The sequence below is a fragment of the Pimephales promelas genome, chromosome 20 (genome assembly GCF_988280905.1).
Source record: "Pimephales promelas chromosome 20, fPimPro1.hap1.1, whole genome shotgun sequence".
Lineage (NCBI taxonomy): Eukaryota > Metazoa > Chordata > Actinopteri > Cypriniformes > Leuciscidae > Pimephales > Pimephales promelas.
Window position 1 is genome coordinate 19,940,075 of NC_142788.1, and position 27,902 is coordinate 19,967,976.

General features: G+C 38.4%; 1 protein-coding gene across 3 annotated transcripts; it reads left to right on the forward strand.

The window, feature by feature from the left end:
* Positions 1-465: 465 nt before the first annotated feature.
* nckap5l (NCK-associated protein 5-like) lies at positions 466-27,888 on the forward strand. 3 transcript variants are annotated; one of them, XM_039652351.2, is made up of 12 exons: positions 466-683; positions 18,229-18,357; positions 18,445-18,513; positions 19,074-19,112; positions 19,301-19,420; positions 19,761-19,850; positions 19,930-23,048; positions 23,683-23,818; positions 23,902-23,977; positions 24,304-24,603; positions 24,677-24,825; positions 25,766-27,888. In XM_039652351.2, the coding sequence occupies exons 2-12, from the start codon at positions 18,238-18,240 to the stop codon at positions 26,015-26,017; spliced, it is 4,470 nt and encodes a 1,489-aa protein (XP_039508285.2). In that variant the 5' UTR covers positions 466-683; positions 18,229-18,237; the 3' UTR covers positions 26,018-27,888. The 3 variants fall into 3 exon arrangements, with proteins under 3 accessions (XP_039508285.2, XP_039508287.2, XP_039508286.2); XM_039652353.2 differs by having other exon boundaries at positions 19,764-19,850; XM_039652352.2 differs by lacking the exon at positions 466-683 and adding an exon at positions 10,433-10,667.
* Positions 27,889-27,902: the final 14 nt, after the last annotated feature.

Sequence of the window (27,902 nt, forward strand, 5' to 3'; positions counted from 1 at the left end):
TAATTCAGTCAAACTGGTTCACAGAAAGATTCATTAGTCATTTTTCTATGTCAGAAATCCTTGTACAGTAAACACAAATAACTGGAAAGTTTTTACAGTTTTGAACTATATATTTTTCTATTCTTTATTATATAAGTTAAATTTGATACAATGCATAAACATCACTCAATAACATATGCAGATTGGCCACAGAACACTGAATTGCATTTTAATCTTGAAGGACAAATATAAATAATCGCTGCCTGCTTAGTCACAAGTCATGATTAATGCAATCACTGCAGATGCGTAACGAAAATAACGCGATACGACACCGTAGCTTAATAAAACAGACTATTTTAGCAAATAACAATCTATCAAACAAGATAAATGTGTGAGGCAAAACTATAAATGAAAACATGCTTTTGCAAATGCTACGTGGAGCCCAAGATAGGGCCTTTTACTAAAAGTGGGGCGGGCAACACAATTTCAAGCCATGACATCACTTTTCCTGCGAGTGCTTTAACCTAAACACGGGAAGAGAGACGGATGGGAAGAGACGACGATAAAAGCTCTAATCAGCGGCTGGGGAAACAGATAAACATGTCCACAAGCTGTGAATTTAAAAGTACAGTTCAAGGTATTTCTTAGCGATATTCATCGGGGATATTTTCACACCTTTTGAAGCAGCACAAGGATCGCGCGAGGTAAAGATCTCCTTTTTCCCAGCTATCGCGCGCACAGTTTGACGTTTACGTTTCACAAGTATGCTGATTTTGCAAAATGTAACGTACTATGGACATTGTAGTGTTTTGTTGTGGTAATAAATGTTGATGTGCGCGGTGTAAGATTGGAAAGGGAAATGTGGGGCATTAGCCATCCGGCTATCTGGGACACCGGTGGGGTTGTAGAGTGAGGATGCTTGTCGCGATATCCTGCTTTGCTCAGAAATATTGCGCTTGGCTCTTTAAATCACTAATTCTGCAACAATACATTTGTGTATGTTGCTTAAAATATGGACTTTGCATTCTTCATGTTAGTGCACAAAAATCACAATAATCCGATCTTATCCTAAGCCTTTGCATCTGTTTCCCCGGTTCACTCTGTTTTATGTAGTTAAAGCTATAACGTTAGCCCTTCCTCTTTCTACAGCACCGCGAGCGTGCAGTCTGTTTATAGCTACACACTTTGGCAACCGACAACTTTTGTTTACTTGTGTGTGATGAGAACGCAGACTGCATTGTAAAATTGCTAATTTTGGCAGTTCATTCTGCTAGAGACCCTAAAACAGCAACTAATTCAAGAGTAATTGAGGGTAAAAGCATGTCCCCAGCCCCTCCCCTTTAATATTTTACAGATGTTTTTCACATTTGCAAGTCCCATGTTCAAAACCACGTTAAGGCTGGCTCGCGACCTACAATTCTCCCACATCTAATATTCAAGATACTTGGGAGATTGTTCAATTAGAGGAACTTTTCTGTCACTTATCTATCTATCTATCTATCTATCTATCTATCTATCTATCTATCTATCTATCTATCTATCTATCTATCTATCTATCTATCTATCTATCTATCTATCTATCTATCTATCTATCACCGTTCTTGCTGTCATCATTACCATTAAAATCGTTGCTCAAGTGGACGTTTAAAGATCATTTTAATTAATTTTCACTTCATAATCTGAGAGTTGCTTTACTGGATGGGTGTCATTACCACCAAACCGGACAGTTTTTTGAGAATATTATTTCAGAAGCTGTTGATTAAAAGTGAATTGACTGCTAGCTTAATTGTTGTGTTATCAATTCCATGGTTTATCCATAACTTTTTACTTCAAAAAGTGAAAATGTCATTGGCATTACTTGTCTTTGCCATTACGTTATACCAAAATCTATTTAAAAGTTCAGATATATATATATATATATATGTGTGTGTGTGTGTGTGTGTGATAAATGTGTAACATTTTTCAAGATTTCATGTATTCTGAAGTGCCTCTATTTGAAGAATCGCCCATTTATTCTTACATGAAGCTCTTGGAATTTTGATGCCCATGTTGAACAGCCTGAAGTAAATAATGTCCCCAAAAATAGCTGACAGCAATCGAAGGCGAGATAAACTCCAAATTGCTCAGTAAACCAAATTGCCACAGAGGACATTAGATGCAGCAGGGGGGCTTGCTCCCAGTTTGCTGATAGTCATGGTTGTCTGGTAATTCTACGAACTACTCCCATGATCAAAACATTATCTTTGTGTATCTTTTGATCTTTTTGCATGCCCGGCGGATATGCATTGTCCTTAATGGGAGTCAGATGACATAGGCAAGATCACATTATTAAAGATTCCAAGACACTTAGTGAGGAATTCGGAATGTTGTCCCAGTGCTGTGTTAAAATATGAAAACGTTTCCATAGCTCTAGATTATCTGTTTGTGCTACAATATCTATCTAAGCTCTTAGTGTTTATATATATATATATATATATAGAACACGTGCTAGCTTATAGAACACGTGCTAGTTTGCTGTAGGCAATTTATGTGAATAAGCAGATTTTCTTGTTGGACGTGTTCACTCTCTGCAATACAATTACAGTCTCATTTCTGGGTGCAAATACATATTTTTTATTCTGCTTAAAAGAACTCCTAGCATTATAGAAGAGAAAGAATGATCAAAATAAAAATGAACAGATATCAAAACAGCATAGAATGGCTGTCCTAACTTTACATCATCTTACCTGAGTGTTCCTTGGCGAATATTTTAATATTAACACGATCAAAGTGTTTATCCGATTTGTGTACTGGCAGTGTCAATTTATAATTTTCAAAGACGAATATAGACAAATATATCTGCAGAAATAGACAGTTGTCTCATTTACAGAACGCGCATGCTAGCTGGCAGTCGGCTGTAGTTCTCTCGTTGTGTTCAAGTGCAGCTTTCTGGCCCCCACACAGCCGACAACACAGTCTGCTTTCATCAGCACTAGTTCTTTGGCGTTGTTTTGGTGTGTCTTACCTGAACACCTACATGAGTTTTTTGTAACTGACTCCATTCTAATAAATGTAGCAAATTCTGTAGAAATCCTCTGACTCATTTTAAACCAGTCTAGTTTGCATTCCTATATGTAATGACTGTGCCAAAGTGGTCACGCAACTATTGTTCCCATATATATATATATTTAAATAAGATGCTATCAGTCATAGCGCTGTAATGCATTTTAAAACGTTACAGCTCCCACATGGCCTAAAGTTGTTACTCCGTTATGTTGGAGCCTGCGAACGAACAGTGCAGTGTGTTGTTTTTCCAGGTTGTGGCTTATGATGTTATTCCATGGATTGGAGCCCAGAATGGTTGGGGGAGATTGTGCTTGGCCACCTGATCCTAGTGCACGGCAGAGACGCCGATCAGCTGCTATCGCAAAGCAGAGCCACATGAGCCGCATACAAACAAAGCCCCTGTGAAACATCTGATAAAGGAATGAAATCACACAGGGAGCTGTGGGAAAATTTACAAGTCCCCCCCTCCCGCTGTCTCTTAATTTGTTATTTGGTGGAGGTTTAAGGCAAAACACCTAAGGTCAATAGAGTAAAAAATTTTTTAACCAATTGTCACCATGCTTCCCTAGTTGGTTGATTACATTAAGAATTGCAAAAAAAAAAATGTATTACAAGATATGTTTAAGAATGCAACTGAGGCATTATCTAATGACATATGCACTAATTTGCATAATTTCCAGAAAAGAAATCTGAAAAAGCCTGGTTCGAAGGTTCTTTTTCACTTTGTTTACATATTAGAGGCAAAGCTTTTTACAGATGGGGTTTTGGATATCTCTTTTTTTTATCACTCCATAACGGCCAAATAAAAAAAAAAAAAAAAATCAGGCAAATGATATATGAACAAAGCCCTCTGTAAAACCTTCAGAATATAGATAGGAGTAAAACTGTTAAGTTTGTTTTTTGTAAGTGCTGCTTTTGTGTGACTTGTTTGAGGAGACGGGCTTTAAAGATATCTATTGTAATTGAATTCTACAGATACAAATTGATAAAGTGTGAAAGCTGTGCATTACTCACACTCTAGTTGTTCCAAACCTGTATGAATTTCTATCTTCTGCTGAACACAAAAGAATATATTTTGAAGAATATGGGTAACCAAACAATTGATGAGCCCCATTGACTTAGTATTTTTTTTTTTTTCATATTATGGAAGTCAATGGGGCCCATCAACTGTTTGGTTGCCCATATTCTTCAAAATATCTTCTTTTGTGTTTAGCAGAAGAAAGAAATTCATACAGGTTTGGAACAACTTGACGGTAAGTGATGATTTAAGCTATCCCTTTAAAAAAACAAATGTTTTATTTCTATTCATTTGAAACAACAAGATATGAAAAGCCAAACCAGTGCACCAAAAAACTGCGTTTCTGCCTGCAGTGTTTTGCATTAAGGAACCACTTCAGAAAGTAGGGAAGCGAACCCTTCCTTAAATTTCAACATGGAACTAGAGTTTTCAGCTTGCACAGTTTCCTCCTTGTGCTCCGTTCATCTAAACATGGCTCCTCGGACAATTAGGGGTGAGGCATGAAATTGGAACTTTTGGCAGTGGCTGTTTGGCTCTGAGAGCCTTCGTATAACTTGATTGAGGCCAAGTAGTCTTGTTTTAGTGTGAGAAAATGGAAGCCATCATTACAGCAGCATCTTTCTTGTCAACACAAAAGGCTAAAAAGTGTACTGATGGGCCAGTGTTGGCACAAAACATGTTTAAACTCCCTCCAGACACGCAGGGTCTCGTTTTACCCATGCTGAGTTCGGACAACCATTTCTGTTATCAGTTTTCCCTGCTGGCGCATTTCCCCCACCCTGCTCCCGGCAAACAGTTACCATGGTTATGGATTGGGGGATCATATAAATGTAGAAAACTCATCAATTACTCTGGGATGCTGGAAAGATATGCCGAATACACAGCAGGGGAGTGGGCTGCCATCTCCCCAAGACATTACTACTGTTTTCACAAACACTGCAGAAATTTGGATGAGAGCAATTACTCTTGCAGATTTCTCCCCCTCCAGACTTTGTTGTGTTTTTGAGGTGAACAACGAGACTTTCTTGCACATCCTTCCCTGTATTTTACACATTCATGTAGCCTATATGGGTGACTGGCATGATACTCATTTTCTTTTGTCTGGATCTGGTAATTTATTAAATATCAAATCATTTGACTTTTACAATCATTATTAATTAATAATAAATGATATTTGTCAAAAATAAAAATAAAAACCTTGAATATTGTGAGGATCAATGCTCACATTTCTTCAATGTGTGAAAGGTGAAAATATATTATTTTATGCTTCATGGTTACACCACATGATATTTTTGTCTAGTATACATTTTGTTCTAGTTTAGTATTATTTACTATTTAGAATTTTTTAATTTTTTTTCAATATATTTAAATTGAGCTTTTTAGCCTTTAATTGTTCAGTTTTATTAATTTTAGTAGCCTATTTCAACTTATAAACGTAAAACATGTTTAAGTTTTTCTCTAATATTTAGATTTGATTTTATTTAAGCTTTATTTTAATAAACAAAAATATATTTAAAAAAGTTTTAGTTAACAAAAACAACACTGGTCATTAATCTTTTGTAGAAAAATGGTATTATATATAAATTTTTCTCCGCTTCATGGACACACTTATGTCATTGACTGATACATGTTAAGGTATATATTATTACAGTGGGTTTGTCAAAAGTATACATTCCTATTTCCTGTATACTTAGCAAGTAACAGTATATTTTTCGTTGAACAGTGGTGCTTAGAGAACCAATCAGCAGTGACCTACTGAAAGCAATGCGCCATTGCAAAAATATATGGATTTATTTTGCTTCACATTCACACTGCAGAAAAAAACAAACTAAAAAAAATCCGAAGCAAACATTTACTTTGGTTTCACACAGTGTGCCAGTCTTCAGCTGCAACAAACATTGAATTCATAGTTTTACTCCGCGGAAATATGCTTTGGAATGTGGCCTTAATCAATTCAGGCAAACCAGGTCAATGGCACATCCTGTTTGGGGAGAGAGGGGATAAATATCTACGATTTGGTTGGGCAGCAATGAGAGTCAAACAAACCTCATCGTCAGTGGTGTAGAGTGGGCCACTTGTACAGCACCTTACATTTGATATGGCAGGGGTCCCTTTTCTCTGGCACAAAGAGACTACAGTCACGGACCCCCTTTGAAAAGCCACACCGCCACCCTGTTTGAAAGCCGGGAAAAATGGCCTCACGTGCTTTCATTTCCCTTCTTTTTTTCTCTCGAAATGAACGCGTCGGTGGCTTAGGATCCTGCGACCTTTAACCCGTTAATTACACCAACTATTCCCCCGAGAGGCTTACCAAAGCTGATGTATGTAATGTTTATGTTAAATATGCATCCTGCCCTGCGACAGGGTCATTTCTTTTAAAACACCCACATTATCAATCTGGGCCTTAAGAGCGGTCCGTTATCCTCGCAACCTCTTTCGGCCGACAGAATTCACATATTTATGTAGCGCGGAGGATTAATGGCAGGACGGAAGTACGCAGAATACATTAATACGGCTTAAATATGGATTCTTGCTTTTCTGAGTGGACTGTGGCCACATGCGGCAGAACAAAAGAGGAAAGGTAGGGAGCCGAGATGACTGTGGCGGCCCAGCTGGAAGGTGCCGGAGGGCATTCGCTTTGAGCCTCGACGCCTGGTGTCCAGATGTTTAGTAGCCGTGTCCATGTTCACTGGCTCTACAAACTGCCGAAAGCCAGGCTTCACTGCACTTTACTGCAGTGCCGGCACGGGGACACACCGGCTCGGCCTGCACAACTCACATGCCAGTCTGCAGACCAAGCGCATAGCACACTGTTTTATTATGCTGAGCTGTTTATTTTACAATGGAAGGACATTTTTCCAGGTTTGTTATATGTGTGGCTCTTTTTTTTTCTTTGTTTATCAATGGAACCCAAGCCCATTTTCCCCTCCCTTTTTTTTTTTTTTTTTTTGCGAGCGTAGCCAATACAGTAACCGGTGTGACATTTAGTCAAGGTGGTAACCATGACTACAAGATTATTCCGCTTTGGCTTTACCAGATGTCCTTGTCCAGCAGATGTAGCGTTTACTCGTGTTTGTGACCTCCAAGTCAAATTTGCTTTGTCAGGCGGGTTGTTTTGTCTCAGCGTGTTTCTACAGTTCGTACATGTGCGTTATATTTGGAATTTAGTGTTCACACAGATTCTTGAATTGATGTGCGTTCCATCTAGGAGGATAAATCATTTTAGATTTAAAGTGTGATTTATCGGAAAAATCATCGAGCTCAATTTTCAGTGTTTACCACTACATAATTGTTTCTGTAATACAGAAGATGCGTTCCCCACAGGGCAGAAGGAGCGGTCAGTTTAGCACAGTGGCGTTCTGCCCCTCCCTCTCCACCCTAGACTAGTGTCACATTTCTAGAAGGTGGATCAGTCCCTCCACCTCACATGGAGTTCAGCACATTACCACCCATTAAGCTGTCTCACTCTCAATGGGGGCTTTTTTTTGCCATGAGCCTGATTTATTCCTTTAATCCTGAGTCACCCAAATGCTTTGTCATTGACCAACTGCTGGCAAATGGAGTTGGACCAAACACTGGCAAATGTGTCGCGAGGACTCTTTTATTAGGGATGCGGCAGTATTAAAATTCAAGCCAATATCAATACGCTGTATTTTCATGTGGCAGTCATTAAATATTATTGTTGTTGTTGATGGTATTATCTAAAAGAAGAACAGAAAAACACAGTAAAAATCAATTATTAAAATCAGCAGATGTCTAATTACTGTTGTGATGCCTAAATGAAAGCATCACATTGATTTGGCATTGACGACAGCTTTTTTAATGATTGTATTGATTGATATTTTAAAATAGTGTTCAATAAATAAATAAATAGTTTAATTTAGTTTTATTTACATAATTAAATATGGATAACTGTTCATTCTGAGATCCACTAAATCAGATTAAATTAAAAGTAATAAAATAGTATTTATTTATTTGGTTCCATCCATCTACTATAATACCACTAAATTAATAATAATATAACGGCAGAAAAGTTATAGATATTAATATAAAATGTAATAACAACTGAAGTGGTCTTGTATATCATGCATCCCTATCTTTTAAAAATATTTCTCTGGACTACAATTTGGTTTTCAGGAGATCTTCAGTAAGATCAAGTGTTTCATTGTCTCCCACACAGAATCCAAGATTCCCTTATCAGCTCTATCAAATCGCTATGTTGTTGTAGTTATGTAACATTTGTGAGTTTGTGAGTCAGATATTGGCCAGTCAGGCTCAATCAACAGTCTTGAAATGTAATTGCCTACAATACTTCCTTTGAGATTGTCTAATTAGGCCAAATGTCCAGCTGTGTTTAAGGAGATGTAGTTGAGCAGAACTGTTACAAGCATGTTAATGTCACTTGGCACCTGAGGCTTACAGACGCTTTCAAGTGTGCTCCACTTTGCATGTCATTGCTGAGTAGTCAATTGGTAAAGCACTGGAAAGCCAAGACGACCTCCCAATAAGACCCTGATCTGAATTCCTGACATTTAAAACCATCATGTCACAATGCACCTCATTATGGTTCCGGATCATTGTATGTAATGCCGTAAGTCTATCCCTCTTGGGTGTTTAGAGACGTGAAAGTGGAGTTTAAAAGATCACAATGGACCTTTGTCCAGAAAGCTCTCACCCCTTAACTGTGACTCCAAGACAACATGTGACCCCCTCGCATTTGGGTCATTTCATCCAATTTGGTCGACTCATGTGAAGACACTAACACTAGCTGTGGTGGAATTTCTCTTACAGACATGCACGTATGAATTAGTATCTGGCAAGGGCATGATCTGAGGTTCATTCACAGTCAGGGATGAGTTTTTTTCAGTCCTTTGGCCTCAGAGAAACCAGCCCTGTAGCCATAACACTGAGATATTTAGATAAGGTTTTAGTGCCTGGCCTGCAAGTATTTTGTTGTACTAGCAAAGGGATTGTTTTTTATTAGGGGAGGATTACGACAGTATCAAAATCTCCTCTCAGGTTACCAGTAAACATGTATACATGTGCAGTTATAATCTAGTTAGAGCGAAGTAGAGTCTGCCTGTCGAAGTATACATCATGACGCAATGTGTAATCGAGCTACATTCACATTATATAGGACGCCTAGTCCAATTTCAAAAGCATGTTTTATTAGATTGTGCTGATTTTAACCCTTTGAGAAACCTTTTTTACTCAGTTAACGCTCTTGAAGAAATTAACAAGGTTAAACCAGATGCAGTTTTAGAGTTTTTAGCAAAAATAGATTGTAAAATCCATCTGTATATAGTTTTACAGAAAATAGCCACAGAAGCTGGTATGCAGTTTAAAACAAACATACAACTTCACAAGTTGGTACAATTTCAGCCTGGTCTGGCATCTGTCAAATCATCTCGGATATATTAAAGGGATAGTTCACCCAAAAAATGATGTATTAAAGGGATAATGATGTATCGGATGTATTAAAGGGATAGTTCACCCAATTCTGTCATCATTTACTCAACCGCAAGTTTGTGTTCAAATCACAAACTTTTGTCCTGGTGAACACAAATGAAGATATTTTAAAGAAAGTTTGTAACCAGGCCATTCAGAACTGTTCAGTTTCCCACGTTCCTCAAAATACCATTTGTGTTCAACAGCTCAAAGAAATGTTTACAGGTTTGGAACAACCTGAGGGTGAGTACATGATGACAGAATTTTCATTTTCGGGTGAACTCTCCCTTCAAGCGAGGTACGAAGAACTTTTTAAAAGTTATCAACTGAACATTTTGTTTAAAAGTTGGACTTTTTTTTTTTTTTTTTTGAAATACTGCATCCTAACGTTTTAGTCCGAACACAGAAAATGGCCAAAGGCACCAATCTGAATGCGTATAGCCTAGCTCAAATAGGGGTGCTTTAAAGGGAATGAGATAACCTTTTGTCTTTTCACAGTTCGTTTTTAATTACCCCTAGTTTTTATTTATTTTAGTGACTTGGCTACAGCGTTATTTATCCAGGTCAGGTTTTGGTCATGCAGCTCTGCATTGACTTCCACAGTCTCTGCAGTTGCAATCCAATCAGTGCAAGTCTGATAAAGCAGTCTCAATCCTCTTAGAAAAGAAGCTCCTGCTCCTTGACAAGGGGACGAGTTGCCTGGGTAACTCCCATTTTTTTTCCTGCGCCCGTTCGGATATCCGTCCTTGTCTTCATCTTTGTTCGGGGTGGCTTTTTGAAATATAACCCCCTCTATTTTTATGGCCTCTCCAGCAGTTGTAGGGTTAATGTTTAGCTGCAGCCGTTGGAGGAGGGAGAGACACTCAGAGGAAAGATGGGGGGCTGGCCCACAGCTGTTGTAGTAGGCTGGGTCTATTGGGGTAGGATGCCTGCCTCATACTCCCTTGAACAATGGGAGGACATGGAGTCCACTGCAGACAGCAGATACAGTTTCCTCGCACTTGCTTAAGGACAGGCACTGTACCACCAGAGTAGCGTGAGGAGGATTTCCTCAGAGGAACGCTAAAATATTGCAAAAGGGTTTCTTTGTGGCGTTTGCGGATCCTGCTTCCGTGTCTCACATTTGCCTAGCATGGGCTGCACTGAAACGTCTGGGATGCTCTGACTGGAATTAAAGGTAATTTTACGCATAGCTGTTTGCAACACTGCTTTTTAGCCACAGTCTGTACGTTTCTCGTTGTATCTCAGTGACTTGTGTTAGCAGGCACTTTGTCAGGAGTGTGTTTTGTGAACCGTTAGATATCAGATTTGGCTCAGTGTGGAACAACTATTCATTTTTTCCATAGAGCTGTCTATATGATGTATTTTTTTCCTCAATGCTACCTTGCTGCATTAACGCTTTTGAAAGCTGTAGGTCGGTCACCATGGCATTGATCATCATTTCCGTATGCTAATCAATCAAGACGGTTTGCTTAAGCCGGTAGCGTGATGAAACGACCCATACAAGTTTTCCTTGTCATGAAACACAGCTGGTGGCATTTTCATAAGGACTATCAAAAAGTCTATTTCATCACCATCTAGGTTAGAGAAGCAGTTGCGTGTTAAAATGTTAATAAGCACAAGTCTGTTCGCATTGGTTCATGGACAACGTGGGTACATCCTTTAGTGTGATGCCTGAAGGACTCATTGTTTGGGTGTGAGTGATTATCTTATTTAACTCCAAGCCAACTGTAAGTAACTGAGAATTAGGTTGGAGTTCATTTACAGTTAGTCTGCGAATCAAAATAGTCCTTGAACAAGCTGAAGCTTTTGTTTAGTCCTCATTTAAGTGGGTTTAGGTTGCTCACGCTGCAGTCAAGGCTGTGTTGATGGATACAACGCACTTTGTGTAGATAGATAGGTGCACTGCCGCAAAGGAACAACAATAGTGCATGAGTCTGCAGATGGCTGCATGGTAACTTTGCTGAGAGCTACATAGTAACAGGCCTTACCTTTCATGTTTGGAGCAAAATGGAGGACTAGACGGTCCGTAAACATTTGGGGGGCCTTTGCTGTCACCGATGCGACAGCCAGAGCAAGTGTACTAAATAATCTTTAAAGCACACAGAAAATTGCAATGGTAATCTTTACCCCAGCTGCATAAACCTGCATTATTAAAGATTTTATTTATTTAATGCCACATTCAGAAATAGAAGCTGTCTCGCCATACTTCAAAGGCTCTTTATCCCCGAGAATAATTTACATCCAAGAGAAAAAATAATGCCCTCAGGGACTTGATGGAATGTCTATATGTTTGTTTGCTTTTCCACAGAATGTTTTTATTCATTCTAACTCTATTCAATGCATTTGCAGACTGTCTATTTCTTCTCCTGGTGTGATTGATCATGTTATCAGCTCGTAAATCATGCGAACAGATCAATAATTGGGTTATGAAGGTGTCTGAGGGCTCTGTGCCCATTGTGCAGGGTGTGAATAATCAGAGACCGTCTCTTCGGATGCCGATTGGCTGTTTCTTAATAACTCCTCGAGTGTGGGGGATGGAGGCGGAGCTCCCAGCACATTTTGGAATCCCAGAGAGCCCTACTTCTGTTTGATTGCCTTCACACTGGCTTTATTCCACCCCTCTGAGCCATGCAGGTCCTCCCCCAACATCTACTTTCCCTTTTTATCGACACTCTTTTAAATCCTAATTTGCATGATTCGAGATATCATTCGCAACTGTACAAGCCTCCCCCCAAAATGACAACAATCAGATCCATGGAAGTCTTTCATCCATTCATGGCTTATTGCTGAACTGAAGCTGGTGAAAGAAATATGGGGGGTTTGCACACTGACACAAAGGACTAAGTTAAATAGGCTTGTACTAAATTTCTTTGTAGACTTAAAAATAGCTGGAACTGTTTATACTATTAATTACCAGATTAAAATGTTTTAACATTGCTTTTGTAATAGTTAAAAGTATATAAATTGCATGTACTGAAAGGTATGTGGTTGTGATTTTTTTCTCAGTTTTGTTGCCCTTGTACAAATTGGCCCATAAGTGGTTCAATGCATGATGGTAAAAATTAATTTGACATTGTGTGCAATCTAAAACTCCATCGTGTAGACATTATCTCTAGTTTGCCGACCTTTTGAGAAGCTGTGTCCTTCATATTGTCAGATAAGAGTGGCTCTCTTGTGTTTGATATATCCAGCAGAACAGACAGTGGCCTCTGGTGTCTGACTCCGCCAGGCTTTGTTGAGGTTTCGTCTCTGAGTGGAGCTTTGATTTCTAGACTTAGTCACATTCAGTAGACTTCTCTCCTCTGGGCATCATACCAAGCCAGTGACTCAGAAGTATTGGAGAATATAAGTCCTATCAACATTAACAGTAGTCTCTCAGAAGCTTAGCCTCAATAAATGTACTGCTTTACAGACAAATGAGTTTGGGGCCCTGTTTTGGGTTTGCCACAGTGCTTTATTGCTATGTTTACTATACAGAATATCAGTGGATTAAGGGGCTTGCATTGTGCTTGAGCGCTGCCAAGAATCTTGTTGGCATGGGGTGCTTGTTTGCCTCTGTTTTTGCTTGTCGCTAAAACCGACTCCACTATACTGTGCTATATGCAGTAGGGCTAAAACTGTCCTAGATATTATAGCGAATACGGCCACCCCTGGTATTTCAAATAGTGGTTGGTGAACATGGATTTTTTTTTAATGCCTGATTCACACTAAAATGGTACTCGTCCTTATGTTGTTCCTAACCTTTATGGCTTTTTTTCTTTTGAGGAACAAGGAGAATTTATGAAGCATATTCCAGCCACTCTTTTTAATGTATGGTGTCATTGTAATCCAGTCAAGCGCCAAAACAAAAACAAAAGTCACATTTATTTATATAGAAACGTATACAATATGTATTGTTTCAAAGCAGATTTAAAATACTAAACTGAATCTGAAAATAAAAGGAATCAATTACAAAAATTTCAGAAGGAAATAGTGTGGTGGTTGTTCGTTTCAATTCACTTTTAATAACACTCAATGTTGCAAAAAGCACCATAAAAGTTCCATATGAATCATGTACTATTAGTGATGTTAAATCTTTTTTTATTAGATCTTTGAAATAAATTGATCTAGATTCAGACTAATCCTGTTTTCAAGTTTAATTCAGTTTTTTTTTGCAGCAGCTAACAGCTCACCGGAGGGAATATTTATCAGTAAATATGGGGTTTTCAGTCTTTTTGTTGCATAAAGTTGTTGTATGGGTCTTGAAGACTTGGAGTAAAGCGCACAAGTCATATATGAACTGTGTTTATGGTGTAATTTTGGAGCTTGAAAGTCCTAGTCCCCATTTACTTTCATTATATTTAAGTGTAGTAAAGATATTCTTTAAAAAATGTCCCTTTTTGTTTTTTAAGAAACACATAGCAGGTTTGGAACAACATGAGGGTGAGTAAATAAAGACAAAATTTGCGTTTCATCGATTTAATCAACAAAAGATCCTGGGTAGGCTGTGACACAGCACAGAGCTATATGACAGTGTGTGTGTGCAGCAACCTTAAGTTTAGGGCCAGATGTAAACTGATGCTAATCTGCTTAGATCCTTACAAGAGCACAGAGGATAAGCCCTGTTGCACTGAACACAGTACTTCTGTGTTTAAGAAATGATTGTGCTGCAGGTGAGGCCAACAGCCCCTCAGGACGTCTGTTCTCGACAGAGCCACAGTTCGACAATAATACAAGAGCATCGCCGCAAAATGTTAGTCAGCATTTTAAATCTGATCTGTTATCTCAAAAGCATGCTAATGTTTCTAAAAAAAAAGTTTGACTGATTGTTTTCCATTTCTGGTCTTAGGGACACCAAGAAGAGAATTTTTATATGAAACCTTGTATTAATAATACTTAAGGTAATTGAGTGCCAATTCAGCGGTGTGGTTAAAGGGTTCGTTCACACAAAAATGAGAATTATGCCATTAATGTAGTGAAACTACACAAAGCTATTTCACGTAGTGAAACTACACAAAGCCTCTGTTGCTCGTTACACGTAGGCTCACTTTTGGCCGACGCTGGTCATGTGTGATGCGTGTGTCGTACAACCTACTGTAGAAGCTTTGCGTAGTTTCACTACGTAAAATCTCACGGCCCACAGAGAAAGAAATGAATAGTTTAATAAAGTCGTTACTTTTGTTTGTTTGTTTTTTTTGCGCACAAACAGTATTCTCGTCACTTGATAAACTTAAGATTGAGCCACTGTAGTCACTCTGACTAGTTGAACAATGTCTTTAATAACTTTTCGGCCGGCCAGTTTCGGTCCCTAAGAAGCTTATGGAGGAGTGATCCAGCTCTCAGATTTAATCAAAAATATCTTAATTTGTGTCTCGAAGATGAACGAAAGTCTTACGGGGTTGGAACTTGGAACAACATGAGCGTGAGTAATTACTGACAGAATTTTCGTTTTTGGGGTGAAGTATACCTTTAAACTAGGTGTGGTAGGGCTGAAACTGAAAATGAAACTTATTAATTTAGATTAGTTAGTTAAATTTAGACCTGAAGTTGAAGATGAATGCAGAATAATATTAAAATAATTATATTAATTATAATATCAATTACGATCAAAGTATTTATTCGACTATAGTGATCCATATTTAGTAGCTAATGTTAGTTTTAGTTAGTCTAAACATCTCTTGAGGAATGTTGAGTGTCTCTCTATGTCTTGCCTGACATTACTCTATCCAATGACAAGATTATCAAACAGACCCCAAAATAGGCTTTTGAGGCTCTGTTTCACCAGAATCAGTTTACTCACCCATGCATTTTTCATTGCTTGTGAGTGATTCATAGATGAAAAGAAAGATGGTCAAGGCTTTTGGTGATCTCTGGAGATTTTGCCTTGCCCTGGCCACCAGCCATTGGAAAGCGGGGTGAAAAGGAGCAGAGACATGACACAGTTCTAGCTAATCCTGTATTGCAAATGTTGTGAAACCAAAATGCTACCGCTTACTCATATGTAGATTTAACTTCCTTGTATCTCAAGATCACCGTCATCACAGGACAGGCAGGCATGAGAACGCGAGCGTGACAGTGAAATTCAGAGGGCTGTTTTATTTAAGTTTTACTTTTCAGAGAAGACAAGAGATTTAACCTGGAATACTGGTTAGTTCTACTCCACCAGTTATATTCATTCTTCAGTGGGCTATCATATTAACTTGCTTTTTTAAGATAGAAAATTTCATTAAGGCTTTGGATTTGTACTATATTCCTTTTTTGGTGAGTTTTAATTAAATTTTATTTTTTATATATATTTATATTTTAAATATTAATAAATTATTTTTATTTATTTTTGTTTTATATGGATTATTTATCTATTTATCAAACATCTGGAAGTGAAATATTTTTTAGGCATTTAGTTTGTAAGATTTATGGATTTGTAAATTAAATTAAATTCCATATTTTAAGTACGATTTACAGCTTGTGTATCTACTTAAATTTTGGATAAAAGTGTCTTTTGAATGAAAAGTGTAAATGCTTCCTTTCTGTGTGGGTTGATTTGTCACAGTTATTATGGTACAAATACGTCTTCCATCGGAAGGCTATTCCTTAGTCTTTGTGAATAGAATCTGTCATGTGGAAGGAGCCTCCTGGCACTACAGGAACTTCCAGCTCTATAGTGTGGCCTGGAGCCTGTCGTAGTGCCATCCTTTACTGTTAAAACAGAGCAGTGTTCTCTGACCCCCATAGCCTATTTATTCATTTACTTCCAGATATGGAGTTTCCATTTAAGCTATTCACTCGACAAAGTGTTAGACGTCTATAGATAAGCTTGCCACATAAATGAGCACGCCGAATACTTAGAAGATCAATTATGAATGAGTCCCATGAACATATTGATTTTTAAATTCAATTTTTGCAATGATAGTCCATCCTCTGACTACATCCGGTGTTCATATTGAAGGTCAAACTTATGGTATAGTGCAGTGCTGGGAATGGGTGGATGAATATGACTGGAGGCAACTGTTGTGGTATAGTGAAACAATAAGGGTGTTTACATCAACAAAACACTGATAGCCATCAGTCTTTTCAACCCAAGAGAAGAATGTTTAAATGAGACTTTCAGTTCTAAAGGTTAACTTTTTATTAAGAATGCACAATATGTCATTTGGTCACATTGGTTTTCAGCTGATAAATGTTTTTTTGAATTGGTCCGATAGTGAAGTAAAATTGGTAATATCACAAAATGTATATTTCTAATATCGGCCAATATAACCTATTGGTTAATAGGCTTCAAAATATAAATATATTTTTCGGTATCAACCATATCAGTGCAGCCTGAGAGCAAAATTCTTGGTTTGCCAATCAGATTAATTTGTTTCACTGCAATAATTTACTTAAATCATTATCATTGTTTTAATTTCAGAATATCTCTGAATTTTGAGTCCTCATATTCTTAAGCACACACAGGAACGTGTCTTTGAACACGCTTTTGTCATTTAAGTTCGAATGCAGGTCACGAGGATCCAATTCTGTGCCCCAGTCAGTAAGTCAGTAGGTCATGAAACGGCGTGATGGCTGGAATCCTCTAGTGTTTTCAGTACTCTTTTGTCTAATCCTATTTTGTCTATGACACCATTAAAGTGAAGATGTGATTTGCAAGGGACTTGGCAAAATCTGCCAAGAGTTCTGCTTACTCACTCCCAGCTGTCTCAAAGACTTGATAGTCACGCTAACTCTTTTACGTGCTCCACACCCTTATTCTTATTCACCCTTTAGACACTCTCAGAACAAGCCCCACCCATCTCATTAACACATAATTTGCATACAGGTTGACTTTGAAAATGAAAACTGTGAAATAAAAGCTTAAACTAAATTTTACATTTGAATTGTCACTATTAGTGCGTGAGCATTAATAAAAAGCTTTGTAAAAAACTGTATTTGCCGTTTGCCTTTTTAATATTGGCAGTCTTGCCTCGGGATTGTAGTGAAAATGACACGTCAAATCACCAATAGTATATTATTTTTTAATTTGACACAGGGGTGATGCATTGTCACTGTAGAAATTAAAACTAAAATAAAATCATTTATTTTCGTTTTTTTATTTTGTTTGCGTACAGCTTTCTAATGAAATAATTCTGTTTTTAATTTTCATTTTTATCATTTTTTTTTTTTTAATTGGCAGAAAATTCCTTCCATACACCGGCAGTGTGTTCGTTCTGTAACAACTCAAAGTGCATGTTTGGAAAGCTGGTTTACAGGTTGTTCAACCAATTGTTTACTGTATGCAAACACATGGCTTAAAAAGTAACAATCTGAAATTCTCAATTGTGTAATTTGTTGCTCATTAGCACATCAAAGGGTTGCATAAATAATACCTGTCTTCAAACAAGTTTTGCAAAACACTTCCCTCATCTTCTTCAAACGTGAGCAGTAACGTAGCAAACGTTAGCTGTCCCGTCAGAAACTCAAGTAATCCCACCACAGTTGCCAGCCATGTCAGGCAGCTCAAATATTTCGAGCAATGTTTTGATAGCACCACAATTTTGACTAGACTTACTTGTAGTTGTCGCTGCATTTTAGATTTGGACAAAAGAATGTACTCATATTGACATCAAAAATGTTTGACACTTCAGCTCTAAGAAATATTATAATAAGAATAATTTGTTACATTATATAGTGCTTTTCTTTCACTCAGAGCACTTTGCGTAGTGGGTAGGGGAATTATATATATTTTTATATATATAAAAATACTATCTCTTCCTTCTTGTAAGGTTAAGACAATGTCGGAAGAGGCCCAAAACAGAGTAGATGAGGACTTTGAGTCTGAGGAGGGTGATCTGGAGTCCTATCTAGAGGAAGAGAGTAGCAGTGAGCTTCTGGAACGAGTGAGAGAACTTCAAGTAAGTGCCGTATACTTTAACCAAGAATACCGTTTTGTTTACTTTTCTTCCTCGACTTACTGTTTAAACTGTTCTATTTTTGTACAGGCCGAGAACTCTGCCCTTTCATTAGCAAACGAGAGTCAAAGAGAAGCGTATGAGCGATGCTTGGATGAGGTGAGTTAAATATTGTTTTCTACCAAGCCATACATTTGCATTCCTATGGAGATTTGCAATGGATTTGTCAATGCAGACAGCCACTTAGATGAATAAAATCATAAAGGCCCTTATATTCTTCAAGCAAAACCATAGATGAACGAAGTTGTGTCATTTCTTCCAAAATCAGACCAAAATGAAGTTTGTTTTGTGTTTGTTTCGGTAATTCAAAACAGCTTACAAATTTCCTGAGTGCGCTCTTGCTGGCAAACACCTTCGTACTACCATTGGTCCATGGCGATTATGCCATAGATAGGTGTGTTATGAGGATCCGGCTTCTTTGACGTGGAATTTCTTCTGTTCAGTCTGTCGAGGTGACGTTCGCGAGTAAAAACATGAATACACTGGAGAGCTTTATTGGAGGAATTTAAATTCTAATTGAAAGCAGTACTGTAAAGAAGTGTTTTTTTATGTTTAATACTGTAAAGGTGCTTGCTATATAATTAATATGAGTATATCAGGGCCTTAGTCAAAAGATAAATGAAAAGTGTATTATGTTTAATTCATGTGTTTGTTTTTAGGTGGCCAACCATGTTGTCCAAGCGTTACTCAATCAAAAGGTACAGAATCAATCAGGAACATATTTATAAACTTTATTTGAACTGCAAAGTCTGAAGATTTATTTATATTTAATTTATATATTTTTTTATTTAATTCAGATTTTTGATAATGATTTTTAAATATATCTACTGTATAAGTGGTATATATTTTTCAAAATGTTTTTTTTTTATGCTGTAAATTCTTTTAGGATCTCCGAGAGGAATGCATTAAGCTGAAAATGCGTGTGTTTGATTTGGAGAGGCAGAACAGAACACTGTGTGAGCTCCTGCAGGAGAAATTGCACAGTCAAGCATGTGTACATACGCAGGTAAATGATTAAATCCTTTAAAATATGATGGAAAAATGCATAGTGCAAGACCTATTTTAGTTTACCTAGTTAGTTCACAAAACATTCTTCAAACTCCACGGGGATGTCCTATTAGGTTTGTTTGCAAAATGAAGAAAATGGCTCAATTAACCTCTTCCTGTTTAATTTTCCTGGTCTGCTTGGGCAGCATTTTATTTTCTTGTAACTTCAAGGATTTTTGTGTGTAAACAGGCAAAAATCCTTGTTGTGCATGCATACTTGTGATAATTTTTTTTGCATAATCCAGTAATTGATTCATATAATAAGAAGCTTAAAGCTTACCTGATGTGTCTTATCAAAGCAGCCAGGACCCTGTCTGGAGCACCTCGGCGAGCTGCAGCACAGTGAATCTAACAAAGTGATTGAGGCTCAGAGGACTGCACAGGCCAAGGTAGAAGCCGTACACAAAGTCTTTGTTGAATCTGTCTTTTATGACATCTTTTCCTCATCCTTATAACTTGGTTCGACAGGGTAACAGCGAATGTCCACAAAATTGCATACCTGAGACCCAAGGTTCATCCACGTCCATGGAGGCCATGTCTCCATTTTTGAAGAAGAAAGCACACATTTTGGAGGTCCTCCGCAAGCTTGAAGAAACGGATCCGCTTCGGTACCATCGTTCCTCTGGAATTCCCTCGATCTGTGACTACAGCCAGGCTCTTGCCTCTAAGGAGGCTGTATTAGCCTGCAGAGACAATTCATCCAGGTGCAATGCACCCAAAGCACATTGTTCCCATTCTTGTCCAGATGTTTGCACACATCAGCATTTGAATGGAGGAGAGCACAGTAATGTAAAGTGTGGTAGTTGTAGCACATGCTTGATGCTGTCCAATAAAGATTCAGTCAGCTTAGCCAAGAGTAGCCACAATTGTTGCACTTCAGCCCCCATTACCATCGATAACCTCAATTTGGCTCGGCCCGATTTCCAAGAGAACGTGGAAATGCAGAGTCTCGTGAAACCTGCCACAGGTACAAGTGAACTGTTTGTAAATAGGGCATCTGGAGATATGTCCATTCTTTCAGCAGAGCAAGGTCTTAACCCACAAATAGATCCCCACTCATTAGAAGCCCCTGAATCATACTCGAGATTAACCGTTTCAGAGAGAGATCAGCCCAGAGGATTCTCAGGTCAAGTATCTGTAGAAACAAGAGACAAGAATAGGTTGTCTGACTTTCTGCTCGAATCTCAATCCAACAGGTCAAGCAGCAGCACCTGCAATGAGACCATTTGTGACGATAGCACAATTGATGTGGCACTGCTGGACTCTGACTTGAAGCACTTAAACGCTGTAGCGCCACAAAGACTTGAGAAAGAAGAGTTTGCAACGAAAGAAGACACTGACTGTGTCTGTCGAGCCAGCATAGCCACCTCAAAGCTGCCTACTCTTGGACTCAAAGACAATTTACAAAATACACACTGTGAGATGGACAGTATTGAACCAGTCCACAAAGGTCTGTTATTTTCTCCCAATGAGAATCATACGGCCTCGAAAGTACTGGATGATATCTCTGTCCCTGTGAAAGACACCCCATCTGACCCTCAGTCCATTAGATCGAAAGTTACGGTCAGCCCGAATCAAGTTTCCTGCCTTAGAGAGGTCAAGGCCTCGCCCTCCAAACTGCTCAAGTTCCTTAAAATACCCACTATTGGAGAACGTACTGCGGTACCTGCTCCACCTCGTCTCAGTCCTCAGTTGACTCGTAGCTCAAAGATTCCTTGCCGGAGCAACAACTATGAGGTGCACAATTCACCCGTAGCCACGCGAAAAGCCACCACGACAGAGAGGCAAAGACAGCTGCCCCCTTCTAAATCGGAGTCCCACTCTGCTCCAACTTCTCCACCTCAACCTGATGATGTTCCTGCACCATTGCCAAAAGAACTTGGCTGTGGTATCCCTAAAACAAGTCGAGTAGCCAAGCCTGCACAAAGTTCTCATGTTCAAAAGACCCCTCAGAAAATTCCACTCTACGAAAACGTCTCGGATATCTCCAAAACGTGTGGCACCGATGTATCCCAGCTGCTTGGAGAAGTGAGCTCATCTCTTCAAAATTCCAGCCCAGTTAATGAAGGTGTGAAAGGAAAGCAGACTAAGTTTGGTATAGAGAGACCAACGAGTTTCAAGCAGAAAGACATCTCACCAGAGTCTGATTCTTCAGACCAAGAGGACAGCTCGGAGAGCCCGGTGTGGCATAAGCAAGTCAATCATCGCAGTCTGCCTAGTCAGTCATCATCCCAGAAGGCTCAAAGTGGAATTAGCACGAGGTCCAGGAGCCAAGAGAAAAGCGAAATGGTTGATAACGAGTCGCATAACTCCGAATCACCTTTTAAAAGGAACGATCCACCTCCTGTTCCTAAGAAATCAGGGATTGGTAGACATTCAGGTGAATCAAGTCATTCCTTTAAAGAACGACTGGCTGCACTTGGCAAGTTGAGGAACCCGGAGGAGTACGCAGCTTGTCCTCCGCTTGCAGAGAAGAAAGAAATTCAGTCCGCTGCAAGCATACCAACACGAACTACCGATAAAAGCAAAACTTCTGACAGAAACTCTGATTGTAAATCAGGAGAATATAGACTTCCTAAAAATACAGATTCCAGTGAGGATAAATCATACCATTCAGGTCACCTTGATGGTGCTGTTTCGAAACAACAAGGAGCCTTTCAGCATGTTGAGCAAGCTGTCAGGTCTCTTCCGTCCAGCACATTAGTCTCCAAACTTGAACATGAATCCTCTAGAACATTCTTAGCCAAGCAAGAAAGCCCAAAATCTAAGATGCATCCACCATCTACTAACCTAGAGGCTGCGCAGGCTTTGCGCAGCTATGCTAAGAATACAGCACCCCATAGCCTTCTGTATAATGCAAAAAATCTCACTGGTCCCCAGAGTGGCAGCCCCAATAAAACCCCACTCAAATCTCCAACTAAAACTGTGCCACCCTCAATGAACCGAGATGGGAAGCCTACTCAAGAGTTTCAGAGGTACATGTCCAAATCTGAGGACAGAAGTCATCTCAGGGCCAATAAGAAGAAGAACTCTTCCTATGGTGAGAGTCTTCCTCCTCCTCCACCAAGGCCGGTAGAGCCCGCTGAAGAAAAGAGGCACTCTGCCCCCAGCCCACAGTCTTCTATCGAGCAGAAGGTCATGAAGGGCATCGAGGAAAATATGCTGAAACTGCAAGAGCAAGATAAAGGGCAAATGGTTGAGGTCAAGCAAAAAGCTTCCAATGGAATTGCCAACTGGTTTGGTCTGAGAAAAAGCAAGTTGCCAGCTCTTAACCGTAAACCAGAAACGTCGAAAGTGAAAGACGATAAGAGAGAATGGAAACTCAATATATCCTCGGTGGGCAAGGATTCCAAGGGGGCTGTGAAGAAACCAGAGAGTGAGAGCCTAAACATCTCCATGCTGATTGAGAAGGCAGAGGGCTTGCATAAAGCTCTTGAAGAAGAACGGGCTTATGTGAATGGAGTGGCCTTGGACCGACAAGGAAAGGGACATTCCTGTGAGGTGGTGATGGATCAAGCCCAAGGCCAGCTGTCTGTGATGTACAGAGGAGTGCCATCTGACAACTTCATGCAGCAACTGCTAAACCGGTAAGTACAAAACAACATAAATAGTAATTGATTTTATTTTAAGATGGCATGGCATTTAAAGCAGGAAATTCCACAAAAAAAAAAATATTTTGTTGTTAAATATGCAATATTTTCAGTTGTATTTTCAGTGTTTTTATTAAGACATTTTCATTTCATGCATGAATCATAAAAGCAACCCACAAGTCAAAGACAACATAAATTCCATGTGAACTTAACCTTTAAGTGCATAGTTGCAGTTCAGGTTTTCAGATGATAAAGGTTAATTGTAATAACTGATGAATGAGTAATGTGAGAAAAACTGTTTTGAGACATTATTTGAATATGACTTTTGAGTCAGCTGTCATATTGGCTAAGCTTCTGCGTATGGCTTAACAAATTAGAGAGATAAAAATGTACTCGCATCCAATAGAAAGTATGATTTTTTTTTTTTTTTTTTTTGTGTGTGTGTTTTAAAAAGAGTTGTTCAAATAAAAGCTCAAGAAAGGAGATACGATTACCATAAAAGGAGAACATCTAGTATTCCAAGTATTCTATAACCATAAGCTTTTCTGAGGAACAGACTGAAATGTAAATATTCTGTAGACAAACAATGAATAGTATTTTCACATCAATTTGATCCTTATTCTTCTATAAGGGTGGATGGAAAGGACACCGGTGGCATCAGTATGGCACATCGACGCCTCTCGTTTGACTGTAAGTCCAGACCTGTATTCACTCACCAGAGCGCCGGCATCGCTAGTCAGACAAGAAGCAGTGATGACATGGAAAAGGTAAAAGGTGAAATTCTTGAATATAATGTACGTTGTTGTTTTAAAAGTACTTTAATGTCAACTTGACTATGCTTTTTTCACAGGTTTCTGCATTACTGAGTAAAGATGTCACGTCAGATGAGAACCTGGCTGAGACGATTCATCATGAACATTTTGCAGGTAAGGCATGATTACAATGCATGACATCATGGCTTTCAGTGTTTCCAGAGGTAGGAATTTTGATTGGTTGGCATGTAGCAACAAAGACGGGTTTTAACCTGTCACTGATGATGAATAATCTAGGTGTGTCTGAATTTCTGTGGCTCCCAAATGCGAGTAACACAGCAACAGATGTGTGGCAAGCCTTATTTGGATGTTTAAAGTGTGATCCTTTGTCATGCAGTGCTACTATACACTAAGCACAATCAATCCTACCTAGATGTATGTATAAATAATATTAATGTATAGAATAATCATACATTGATTTATATAAATACTTTTTTTAGGATCTGGAATCTCTACACACACCCTTGACAGTGGCATTGGCACCTTCCCTCTTCCTGACTATAGTGCAAATGCTGGTTGCAAAAGCATTCCCAAAGGGAAGGCCCATGGGGAGTGTGACCCTTCTCATCTCCAGGGAAAACATGGCTCAGGGATGAAAATGCCTCATAAGGCCTGGACTTTGGAGAGAGAGTTGTCATGTTTAGAAGAGGATTTTATGGGGGGTCAGGATATTGACCATCTTACCAGCAATTTGGAGAACAAGATCCCATCCAGCCAGATTGCAAACATCGTTCATGAAGGTATATAATACTTTAGCTGTCATTTATATTGCTATAATCCCTTCCATTTCTCAGCTTTGATTTATCTTTTCAGGCACTGATATTTGTGGAGCACCTATGAAATTGGGCCCCACAAAGAACTGGACTTTCCCAAACCTCAAAGCATCTGCAGAGTCGTCTGAGGTTTATCTTGGCGTAGGTGACGGAGTGGAGCCAGTGAGTCATAAGAGTTCATTTAAGAGGGTGAGCATCACTTTAGATCCTAGCTTCACCCAACAAGACAATTACAGTACAACAATGCAATCTAATTCCCCTTTTTATTAAAAAATGTTCAGAAGTTTGGGATCGGGAATTTTTTTTGCAATGTTTTTGGTAAGTTATTCTCTCCTAGGCTGCATTTATTTGATTAAGAATATAGAAAAACATTAATATTGTGAAATATTACTACAATTTAAAATATAATTTTTCATAACATAAGTTGTTTCTGTGATGGCAAAGCTGGATTTTCAGCGTCATTACTCAAGTGTTCAGTGTCACATGGTTCTTCAGAATTCATTATAATATGCTGATTTGTTGCTCAAGAAACATTTCTTATTCTCTTGGTGAAAACAGTTGTGCTGCTTAATATTTTTGTGAAAACTGTGATCCAGTTTTGCAGAATTCTTTGGATTCTAAAGTTCAAATTTATCTTTTTTAACATTATAAATGTCTTTAATGTCACGTTTGACCAATTTAGTGCATTCTTACTGAATTAAGGTATTAATTTCTTTCAAAAAACAAACAAAAAACCCTCTTACTAGCCATTAAAACATCTTACTTAGTAGTGCATTTCTTTTAGTATACATAGTAAAGTTCAGCCGTGTGTTTGCTTTCCTATATTTAGATTACCTTTGCCTCCATCTAATGTTCACTGAAAGTTAATCTTTAAAAATGCTAATTATATGATAACAATCTATCAAATCTCAAAATGAATATCTTTTTTTCATACTATACATTTTGTTTTTGGGCCTAAATTGACTCAGATCATTTAAAATGACTGATTTTAGTCCGTTTATTGTTTGTCTGCCAAACCATAAAAATAAATATCTACCAGAATTTTTTAATATCAGAGTATCATAATACATTGTATTAAGTTTTATTATGATTAATGAAATTATATTTTTGGGCCTTTTTTGTCCTGCAGCGCAACAAGGCTAGTGATTCCGTGGCCAGCCGCGAAGGAGACCCGAGAAGTCTTCCTCAACCCGGGCAGCCACGTAGAGGCAAAAGCCGTATTCCTGCAAACCCGGAGATGGTGAGGGACACTGGTTTGGAGTTGGTGAGAGAGAGACCTGACGACGGCCTGTCTCCAAGCCATCCCCAGGTCCTCGAGACCCCCGAGTCCCTGAGCGATTCCCTCTACGACAGCCTGTCCTCGTGTGGTAGTCAAGGGTGAAGGGATTTCAGAGGGACTGAATGATAACCAGGTACCAACCTTTTTGTACCCCGATTCTCGTGACGCTTCAAATATTTTTCGAAGGAGGATATTTACGGGATAACCCATTTTTTTTTGACCGAGAAAAGCTCATGCCACATGTTTCCCTCGAAAAACACGAAATACCCACGTTTTTATCCTGATGGTTGGAAAGAAGGACTTTTACAATGTGTTTGTGGTGGTGTCATTTTAGCCCATTATAACAACTCTATCATCTCATTCGTGTTCCCTGTTTCAAGTGGTAGCAAAAGTAGTGACGCTCAGCTCATAGTATTGTTAAATTACATTTCAAGGACGAATCCAAGCTCATCGCGACAGTCTTCCAGTTTTTAATCTCACAGAATGTTCTGGTTCTCATGCAACATCAGTGCACACTCTCTTTGGTAACATTTGTGTAAAGTTATTGGAAAGTGAATGTTAATATATGTGATTTTCAATTAATTTAATATGCATATTTCATGAAAAAAAAGAAGAAAAAAAAAACATGGATCTGTGTAAAACTTGCATCAGCCGTAGACTTTTTATTCATTGTGTTTGAAGAAAATAAAACCTCGTAGCAGCAACATACAGTAAGTGCGATTCATAAAAGACAGAGCTACAGTGTTCCACAGTGAATTATTATTTGCTTTTATTTATTTATTTTCTTTGAGTAGTGTGGGAAGACAAGACCACCTTTTATTGGTTACTCCTTTTACGTTCTGTTCAAACGTGTACTGTGCCTGACTTTGTGTGTACGTGTCTCGCTGTGCGTCTATAGGATAGCTTTGTTCTCCTGACCCGGCCATGACTTTTTCTTTTGTGTATGTTACTTGTGTTTTTCAATGATTTAAAGAAACTTGTGACTCATGACTTAATTCTGAACTGTGTGTTGTTGGATTACCCTGCGTACAATCAGTGAACTCAAACCCAAGAAGTTTGGCTCTGGCTGACTGGACATGAGAGAAAATCGTCAAATCATTCCTTGCGAATTTTGAAAAGGTGGCTGATGATTTATTTACTCTTTATGTTGACGTAGTAACGCTGACTCTGCCTTGCGCATCTTTCCACAGCTGTTAGAGATGACCCTCCTGTGAGCCAGGTTTCATGTTGATTACTCAGCCAAAGGGGTTTTCTTTGGGAAATGGTCGTGTGTGTTTTTTTTTTTTTCTCCCCCACAAACCCATCATATTTCTTCAGTATAAAACATTTTGGTGCAATTCAAGTTAAGGTGCATTGCATGCATTTAACTGTGGCTAATCCTTTGTAATGGATTACAGTAAAAAAAAAAAAAAAAAAACTTACAATTTTCAAGAGGTTGCTCAAAAAGCCATAGGTTAGTAGATTAGTACAACCCGAATCCTTTCCAATCTGTTTTTGACCTCAATAGCGTTTTTTTTTTTTTTTAACGAAGCGACCACAACAAAAGACTAATTGAAAACATTCCCAAGCATATATACTTTGTCATTCGACAGTCTTTCCAGGCCTGTGTACAATTTTTGTAGAGAAATTAACTTTGTAGTCATCCTCAATCTTATACGCATGTTACTTAAAATTCTTGTTTTTTTTAAATAAGTAGTTTGTGTTACTATTGTAGTTCTCTAATTTGCCTGCCATTATAACCTTTGTTATTTACTTTGTTGTAATTGTCAGGAATATTTTATATTAGTTTGGTATGTTTACAAAAGAATTTATGATGAAGTTGTTAATATATCTGTAAAATGTTTATATAAGGTGCTATCTGATTTTTGTTTTCACTCTGTCCTGCAAAAGCCATAAATGTGTTTTCATAATCTCCTTTCTAAGCAATCGCCATCACTCAATAAAACTCAACTCAATAAAAACCTTTTTAAGTACTTTTTTTTTTGGT